This window comes from Arachis ipaensis, chromosome B7, assembly GCF_059453495.1.
Source record: "Arachis ipaensis isolate K30076 ecotype BB chromosome B7, ASM5945349v1, whole genome shotgun sequence".
NCBI lineage: Eukaryota > Viridiplantae > Streptophyta > Magnoliopsida > Fabales > Fabaceae > Arachis > Arachis ipaensis.
In genome coordinates this window covers 129,275,343-129,285,266 of record NC_142442.1, presented here as the reverse complement: position 1 = coordinate 129,285,266, position 9,924 = coordinate 129,275,343, and the positions used below count along the sequence as shown (strand labels likewise).

At 35.9% G+C, this 9,924-nt stretch overlaps 1 protein-coding gene across 2 annotated transcripts; it reads right to left on the bottom strand.

Moving 5' to 3' along the window:
* Window positions 1-2,824: 2,824 nt before the first annotated feature.
* LOC107605854 (rab GTPase-activating protein 22) lies at window positions 2,825-7,813 on the bottom strand. 2 transcript variants are annotated; one of them, XM_021106254.2, is made up of 5 exons: window positions 6,920-7,813; window positions 5,232-5,367; window positions 5,086-5,135; window positions 4,652-4,705; window positions 2,825-4,508 (listed from the first exon to the last, which is right to left on the bottom strand). In XM_021106254.2, the coding sequence occupies exons 1-5, from the start codon at window positions 7,078-7,080 to the stop codon at window positions 3,272-3,274; spliced, it is 1,638 nt and encodes a 545-aa protein (XP_020961913.1). In that variant the 5' UTR covers window positions 7,081-7,813; the 3' UTR covers window positions 2,825-3,271. The 2 variants fall into 2 exon arrangements, with proteins under 2 accessions (XP_020961913.1, XP_016163266.1); XM_016307780.3 differs by having other exon boundaries at window positions 7,267-7,810.
* Between the last annotated feature and the right edge of the window lie 2,111 nt (window positions 7,814-9,924).

The following is a 9,924-nucleotide window of genomic DNA, read 5'->3' as shown; positions in this document are numbered from 1 at the left end:
TCTTCTCTTTCATGGTTACCATTTTGTATTTCTTTTTTTCAGTTTAGTCTGTCTGAGTCTCATTAAAAAAGGTAAACATGGTGATGTTTATATGAAAAATCAATGAGTGAAAAAAAGGCAATGAACTAGACTTAGAGAAAAAGTCATGGTTATCTCAGAAATTCTCGGTATGGATTTTTGTTTTGTGTCATGATCTTGTGGAGATTCTCTTGCAAGTTGGGTTAGCACTTTACTGTTGAAAGCTAAGTTGAGTCTTAGTCAAGTTCAGATTAGGTTAGAATTTGGACTTTGTCCCAAATAGGATTGGGTAGATTCTAAGGAGAATTGGTGATTGCAATCTGTTAAAAAGATAGTGAAATTCCGTCACTGGGAGATTAGATGTATGTTACATTGCACTAGATAGTTGAACCAAGATATATATGTGTGTCAATCTCTACACTATTCTCTGTTTTTTTTATTCTGCACAATTGGAGACAAAATAAAAGTATTGCCTACCTAATTAAGAGACAAAACCAAAATATCTTCTGTATTTTCATAACAAAAAGTAAGTTCACAGGAGAAAGAGAAAAAAGGGACAAGATCCAATCCCTTTTCTCTTAACCACTGATAATCATCGCGTTATATCAGCTTTTGAGTGGGTGGTAATAAAAAATTGTTTACTTCCAGACATCATATAACTGATTTTGCCATCCTTTTTTTTTTAAATAAATAAATTTTTTTAAGTTCTGAATTTTGGACCGAGCCAGATCTGAGTAGCAATAAGCATTTTGAACCTGTTCTTAATCTTATTCCTCAAATTATACTTTTTATAGTTCTTCAACATGTGCTATTTCAGCTTGTATCTTAGCATGCACTTATTCCCCATTCTGAGCTTGTGCATTCTCATTTCTCAATTTGTGTAACAACTTCCTCTTGTACAACTTGAACTTTAGATTCAACTCGTGCCATAGCAACTTCTGCCATAGATTCTAATGTGGGAACCTCGAGTTTAGCAATCTCAAATTCTGCAACCTACTTCTTAGGTTGAGTTGCTTGAGCTTTCTGAAACCTTGAGAGACTCTCCTTAGAATTGAAGAATTAGAAGATTCACAATCTAAAATTGTTATTCTCTTCCTATTTTAAGCCAAATGTTTGACTCTTCTTTCCATTGGAATTCTTGGTTTAAGGAAACGTTGAGAGGATATTTGAGAGTGTAGTTTGAGGATGAAGTTGTCGTGGATGAGACGGTCGGCGCAAAGGTTAAGATGGTTGAGAAAGATGTTACTTCAACATTCTAAGGTTCCTCAACTTGCTCTCAGACCTCACATATTTTTTGATGTGTTGATGTTGAAGCACTGAATGCCTCACCTGGGTAACACACATTTCTCAAGGCTACGAAATTTCTCCATTTTGTTGAAATTAAAATGCCTTCTCCTGTCGGCGATACTCAACAACCTCCTCTTCCTCCTTCTCGACATCCAGCTACACCCTCTACTGCATATGTTTTGCGCCGGTGCCGCAAGTGTATGTCGGTGCCTCTGATCGGGAATATTGTCAAGTAAGGTTCAGGGCACACAAGGGGACACATGATGTAGGCAATTTACAAGCAAAATATGTAACAACACAATATCCTGCCAAGACAAGACCTATTACGGCAAATCTGGCTCCACCACGTGAAGTAATCATGCAGTCACGTGAAAGTAAAAAATGTTAGTTCCCTATATGATTAACAAATGACAAATATTATCTTCAAACCTGAGTAATTCACTATAATAGTTTGCTTAATTCATGGTATCAGAGAATAATTCTCTAGGTAATCAATTGTAAACCAAATGTGCATAATCAATTTCAGCTATCAATTATGAATTTATGATGACTTTTTTTAGATTCGACTTATGATATTTATTGCCGAATTTAATTTCAAAACCTCCATTCTAAATTTAATATATAGTTCTCAAATGAAGTGTTGAATTACAACAATATTACTTCTAGGAAATTAACACCGTGATTGTGGACACATCATAAAATACTCTTAATTTGAAACTATAACAGCATCGTACAATTTTTTGGTGTACAATAAAAAAATATATTGTTATTTTACAAGTAAATTTTCTTTCTACGCTGAAACCAAATCATGTTTAAGTTGCAACTAAATTTTTCAATTTACCCTAAGGAAATCAAAACTTGTAAAATGCATGAATATAAACTTCCTTTTCTAGGCATAAATCCTAAATGAATTTTCTATTTACAGAACCCTATAATTATAGATTTGTTACATAAAAAAAACTTACCCTAACACGATGTAAAAAAACTTTTAGTTTAATTATATACCAAAATCAATTACTAATATTAAATATTAGTATAAGATACATATTAAAAATAAATTCAACATATACATTTATACACAAATACATTAATAATTAATTTTTATAACTAATTTTAAAATACACATAACATTTTTATATAATTTATTTGCCAATGCCAGCAGAATTAATGTTGAGTCAATTGTGTTCCAAACCTCCCACGAAATAAACCCGAAATTAGTTTGAGAAAACTGTTCCCAAATTGCACACCCAGTACCTACGAAATTGTTTTTTCTACCATAATATTGGATTCCCAGTAAAATTATCAAATAATGTCTTTAAACGTTCTCCTACTCATTTTGCAAATTGAAAAATGCAAATTGGAAATTATTTTATTTATTTTATTTATTTTATTTAAATAAAAAAAACCGCCGAATTAAACCGATACCAATATACCATTTTTTCCCCCACTGCAGAATTAACTTTGGGTTAAAAATCTAAAGTGTCGAGCACGGCACAACTCAGCATCTCAAAGAGTCAACGAATTCAGTCAAAAAGGACATCATGATTGTCAATAATATCTCAGCCTCAACTAACGTTACATGCACCTACCCAGCTGCTTTTCGCAAAGGTTCTCCAAAGATGTGTCTCAAATCAGAAATTTATAAAAAAAAAAAAAAAAAAGAGAGAGAGAGAGAAAAGGGGCCAAAAGAAAAAGGGAAGGCTTTTTTTTTTTTAAAAAAAAAAAAAAGAGGGAAAAGGATGCCATGTAAATCTAGCTAAACTTTCATCCCCAGATTAACCAACATCGTAAATAAGAAGTGGCAAGTTTTAAACAAGTAACAGCAGACCTCATACTCTTGGTGCTAAACCCAGAAATTTGCAGTGCTTATTTTTTATGCAGAAGAAAAATCTGCCAGCCTCACATGGAAGTGAAGATCTTTTGTAACTAATACCTGTTCTTGTTCTTGCTCATGAATCAATTGCAGTCATCGAAATGATGTCTCTAGTTTCATTTTATCATGAAGAGTGACGACCAAATTGTGCGCATCATCCAGCAGCTTCCAAATATCAAGGTGTCCAGCCATACCATTGCATTCCTTGATGATCTCATCCATGCTGCTATACTTCTCAATAATCAATTTCCTCCTCTGCAACACTGAAGCCGCTATTGCATACAGCAATAAATCATCTGTTGGTGGAGCACGCTGCCTGATTCTGCTCCATGCTGATTTCCCAATGCCGGCCCTGATTGCTGCTTGATCTGCCCACATTACTTCCCAAAGGCAGAGAGTCTGTTCAAATGTCAATTCCCTTCTAAACAACACAACCACCATCCTGTACACAAAAAAGCAATCATCGGCCTGAAGCTTCTCCAGATGTCTGAACAAGTGAGAATCCTTGAACTTGATTATCTTTGCTACTATATCAAGTTGCCTCCTGATACCCACCTCATCAAGCCTAAAGTTCTGGCGTGCCTTCTTCATGAATCCAACAAAGCACCAGAAGGCCTCGTGATCTTCTGATATAACACTAACTATTGGAGACAGCAGATCGCTCATACCCTGGCAGTAGCCGATTTCTGGATCATATAATGCATATGCTTCAAGAATAGCAACCAATCGGGCAGCATGGAAAATTCTATTGGGTTCTAAGTGCCCATATTCCTTCAATCCAACAGCCTCAGCAGATCGGATTGCCCTGCTCTCTGGTATAACAGCTTGACAAGGTGAAAATGGTATCCATTCTGCATTGGCACGTACTGCATCTAGTCGGATGATCCGTTGCCAAGTGGCAAAATCTTCATTGTTTGGTAGTCTTGATGGGCCATTCATTTGGGATGAAGAAATTTCTGTAGAAGCTGTCTTGGAAGTGTTATCCTCCTGAAATTCATTAGAAGGAGAAGTCTGAATTACCTCAGGACCATCAGAGGAATCTGAATCAGTAGAATCAGTATCCGATGCTGCATCAACGTTGTTGACATCATTCCCTTCCAACAGGGCACTAGACGGATCATCTGAATATTCAACATCTGGGCTCCTTTCCTCACTGGAAAGGGATTGCCTAGCACTCGTTGCATCTTCAGAACTAGGAGAACCAGAAGCTTGAATAAGACTCTCACCATCTCCTTCATAGCTTATTTCACCAATTTCGTTTAACTTAAAGCTCTCATTGCATTGCTTTAGAAGTTGGCGGCATCGCCTGCGGAGTTTCTCATATTCCTTTCTGTATTTAAAGATTTTGCACCAAAAAAAAATTATATTAAACAGGACATACAGGAGAGAAGTATAAGCAAACAAAAATAAATTGAAGACTATACAGACACAATGGATTGAAACATTGAATTCGGATCAAACTTGTATGCCTACCTATTTCGAGTTCTTATGATATCTCTCTCTTCTTTGGTACTGTCCAAGTCATAACTGTTCAGATGAACAATGTAATCAGTATTTATACAAAAGTCTGCCTAAACAAATGAATGCATGTAGAAATGAATGGGGAAAGGAAATATAGTAGAGTCTAAAAGAAAGCAGAAGGTTATAAATGTTCCCTCAAATGAAAGCACAGAGTTTGGGCTATCACAAAATGAAAGACTCAATAAACAAAGTTATGGGGCAGACTACAAACCCCAATAGAAGAAACAGGTGATAAACATTTTCAATAATAATTGGGAATTGCAAATTTTGCTGAATGTGTGTCTACACGTGTCCAATTCAATTCCACGTTTCCTAGATCTCAAGTACGCAAGAAAATAAGTAGAAAAGATTATAAAGAAATGAAACATGGAAGATAGTATGCTTACACTCCAAGTAGGAATGGCCAAACTTCAGCCCTGATACTAGTATCAACACCCTGCACCAGATTTTAATAATGTATTTAATTCCAAAATGAAAACACAGAACACACATTTTGCGATCATTCAAGAAAGATAAGTAAAAGGAAACTTACTCCACTGCGAACTCTTTTCAGGAACTTAATTCCACCATCACGGAGTTTTCCGTCCAGTGTAAACAAGCTCTTCCACTGCTGAGGTGAAAGGGCATGTTTTCTTCTCCTACGTGACCATGGTGATTTAAGACGACCTCTGGAATTTTGTCAAAAAAGAATTATTCATTAGTACTGCCTGTATGTAGATGACTTTTAGATTACGATAAAGCAGCAAACGAGTTAAGATATTTTGAGTAGTGAGAAACTAAACTACACATAAAATGAGCGAAGATACTCTTGCAGATAAAAAGCATGTCACAGTACTAGATTAACTTTTTCAAGCCCATCGGAGGTTACAATTTTATAAATATTCTTTTTTTTTTTCAGAATGAAGTATCCAAAGTAAGGAACTATTTTCAGCCTTCATGCTAAAATAATTAAATGCATTCAATGTTTCCTACTTCCACCTACATATGAAAACCAACTACAACAAATTTGAGAAGGATCAATCCAATACAGGAACCAATACTGCCTAATTCATCTTTGGAATCGCAGCTCAATGTGAACTTCAGGACTCACTAATAATCATGTTTTTCCGTTCTGTATAATACTGTAACGCTAAAATTACTAACTGAAGTCTTAAAAAAATACAAACAAATTATTACAAATCTCAACCACAGGACTATGATAGTTTCGTTAACCTTTTTTAACCTGAGGATTAAAAGGAACAAAACTATTCAATATAAAATTTATGGGCACTTGAGGGTGGCAGTATTAAAGAAAAAGACTAAAAGACATCAATTAGAAAAGATTGTTCCTGAAGACTTGAACACATCAACATCCTTCAGATACATATCGAGAATACTTAAGACCAAACCCATGATTCATGATGCAGGATATTGACAGACTGATTATAACATTTTTCTTAAATAATCTTAGACTCCAAAAATTTAACTGGGCTCAAAATCCATTTCACCATTCTCCAGACGAACTTGCTCACTAAAATAGACCCTAGCACAGATCTTCCCTTGACGGCTCAGGAACAATGGAAGTTACAAGCAGGACCATACTGCATGTATAGGGGTTTTGAAATCCGAAACAAGATCATCAATTCATCATCCTCATCAAGTTACATTTCCTCCAAGCATAGTGAACTGATTAGACAGTTGGGAATGGGAATCAGATGATAAACAAGTTCAAGGTAAGAAGATAGGAACTTGTGCTTGACAACCCTATCAAAAAAGGTAAAAACCGATAATACCCCCAACCCAAAGCCAAAGGAAAAAGATCCGTGTCCCTCTCACTATCTCGTCCTCCTCAACTACTTCCTTTCTGACGCCCTTCGCAGACATATCATAAAAACAGAAAACGGAAACAAAAAGTTGTGATTCCAACCATTTTAGCAGAACCACAACAACGAGATACGGAAATGCCGCCGAACAAAGAGACCCCCAAAATTAGAAAGAGGGAAGTGCAAAGGCACAAAGACCCAAAACAACACAAGCTGATCAACCCTAAGCTGACACTGATAGCAACTTTGGGGATGTCCAAAACTGGAGATCTGGTACAAAAATCAAAAACACAAAAGTAATAGATATCTGAGTTTAACCAAATCTCATGGCTCAAACAAAGCTAAAGAAGAAGAAAACAAGTGACAGAACAAAGAAAAAGGAGAGAGAAAGAGAGAGAGTAGAGGAAGAGGAACTCACCGATCAGAGGTGGAACAAGACGCTGGTGAGGAAGAAGTGACAACGAATAGAACCGAACGCAAATGGATCCACGATGAAGACGATGACGACGACGATGATGAAGAAGGGGAGGAATTCGAAGACGAAGAATTCGAATTGTTACTTCGTCTAAGAGGATTCATCTATAAAAATTGTCTTCCAATTTACACTTTTTTTTTAGATTAACAAAATTGGAATCGAAAACATCATCTATGTCTGAGAAAGAGTGAGTGAGCTAGCTAGGGGTTTCGCGATGCGCGCTCTCTCTCTCTCTCAATCCCTAAATTTTTTCCCCTTTTTGGTTCATTTGAGGGTTTCTTCGGTTTTACCTACTAGCACCGTAGAAGATGACAGCGACGAGAGCGAGGCCAGCCAAGGCCGTGAACACCACCGCCGGAGTGGAGGGCGCGGCCACCGCAGCCATGATTAACGATAGCCTGCCCCTGCCGCTGCCGCCACCGCCGCCACTGCCACCGGAGATGAAGGGACTGTCGTTGTTGCTGTTCAAGTAACTCGATGAGATCATGGAGGAGGAGGAGGAGAGGGAGCTGAAATTACTCAAATGCCCCTCGCTTCGATCCTCGCTCGTTTCGTCCTTCCGATTCCACAAATCCACTCCGAAGAAGAAAACATAACCAAACAAAACAAAACAAAACAAAAATCAATGTTTTCCCCCCTTTGCTTCTGATTCTGTGTTTGTGAGAATGAAAGATGCTTCGTTATTATGTTGACATGTCTCTCTTCTTATGCGCGTGGAGAGAGAGAGAGAGAATGGAGAATCGGAAGAAGAAGAAGAAGGAAGAATCTATCTTCTAATGAAAAAGGGAAAAGAGCCTTCTTTGGATTGGGTCTTTTACAGTTTAAGCCCTGCGAAGTACGCTGTGTCTTGTAAAATAGTAAAATACGTTAAAAAAAACTTTCTCGGAATATTTTCAAATATTTGAAATAAATTTAAAAATATTATTAAAAATGTTACTTATTTTTAAAAATTTAATTTTTAATTCATTTTTTTAAACTTATTTTTATTTAATTAATTTAAATATCCACTCTCATAGTATCAATTATTTAAAAAATAAAAAACTACTTATTTTTTATTTTTAAAAATCAATAAAACTATTTATTTTTTATTTTTAAAAAAATTGAATAAAAAATAATATTTAAAAATATCTAATTGTACTGAAATAGTATATATTATTTATTATTTATTAAATAACATATTAAATTATTCATATAATTAAAAATTAATAAAATTTAAATACAAATTTATATTTTATTAATAATAAAATATTAAAATATTATTATAATTTATAATAATATTTTATAATTTAACTAAAAGATTATAGATTTAAATTTTATATGACATATATTTTGTATATGTCATATTTTATAATTCACAAAATAACTGAATTAATATATTTGTGTATTGGGATATTAATTTATTCTTTTATGATTAAATATACATAAAATTTAATAAAAGTGAAATCAGTTGAGATAATAAATAGTTTATAATTTAACTAAAAAGTTGTAGATTTGAATTTTAAAAATTTAAAAAAAATGTATTTTTTATAACATGCATGTTAATTAATTTTTTTATTTATTATATATGTATAAAAATAATAAAAATTGAATTAATTGAGATGACAGATAATTTATAATTTATTTAACTAAAAAAATTTTAAATTCAAATCTTGAAAACAATATTTTATGAATTAGATATCAACTTTTTTAATATTTTCGTTCGATAAATAAATATCTTCAGTATAATATATGCTAGTGTATCAATAACTATTCATACCTTGGGTCGAGCTATTCGACCCGAGATGTTTAGCGACAAGGCGATCGACTTCTTCAGGTCCGACTATCCGACCTCTTCTCAAAGAGCTCGGTCAAACTGCCAGGAAAGCCCAGTAAAGGGCCCAAATAGAGAAACACGACCCAAGTCCAAAGGCAGTCCAAGCCTATAGAGATAAAGGCGGTTCCCTTGAAGATAAAGCTGACCTCACCCAAAGATAATATAAGATAAGATAAGATAACTAATTTATCTTATCTAAGAAGGTCAGCCCACGCTATTATAAATATACTGGAGCACCCAGGTATAACTCATACTCTGATTCTACTAAAAACCTGTTTAATACCCATGCTAACTTAAGCATCGGAGTCTCTTGCAGGTACCCCCCACCCTCCGGTGACGAAGGAATCAGCAGTGCAGCCAGTCCCACAAGTCGGACACGACAGCTCCGGCCGCCACCCACCAGCCGGACACGTCATCTCCGACCAGTACAGAGGATCTCGTCCGAGATCGACTTATAGTTTCAGGTAACCCTCGGAACATTGGCGCCGTTGCTGGGGACCTGGAAGTCATCCCATTACCATGGCGGACGACCATGCACGACCACGATTCAGATCTAGAGGATAGAACGCCGCACAAAAATGCGAACACTACACCGAAAGATACCCCGGAATCTAACGGGGACAAAAACTCACCAAATTCGAGAGCAATAGAGGCGCTTCAAGATCGTTTAAAGCAACTTGAAAAAGAAGCCCAACATCAGCGAGAAGCTGGGAAGGATCTATAAAGGGAGATAAGGCGACGCCGAGAATTAGAAGATAAACTTCTAAAACTCGAAGCCGATCTCAAAGCCAAAGCTACTCGATCCACCCCTGAGGACAACTCTCGCAAGGATCAAGACGCATTCACTAGGGAGATCATGAAGACCAAAATCCCTAAGGACTTCAAACTTCCGGACATGATTCTGTACGATGGCACTACAGATCCCGGCCATCATCTCAGCAATTTTAGAAGTAGAATATATCTCACCGACGCCTCAGATGCAGTTCGCTGCAAAGCCTTTCCAAATACTTTAACAAAGACAGCAATCAGGTGGTTCGACAATCTACCTCCTAGGTCCATTTCAAGCTTCAACGACTTAGCCAAGAAGTTTCTGGCCAGATTCTCCATCCAAAAAGATAAGGCTAAACACGCCCCA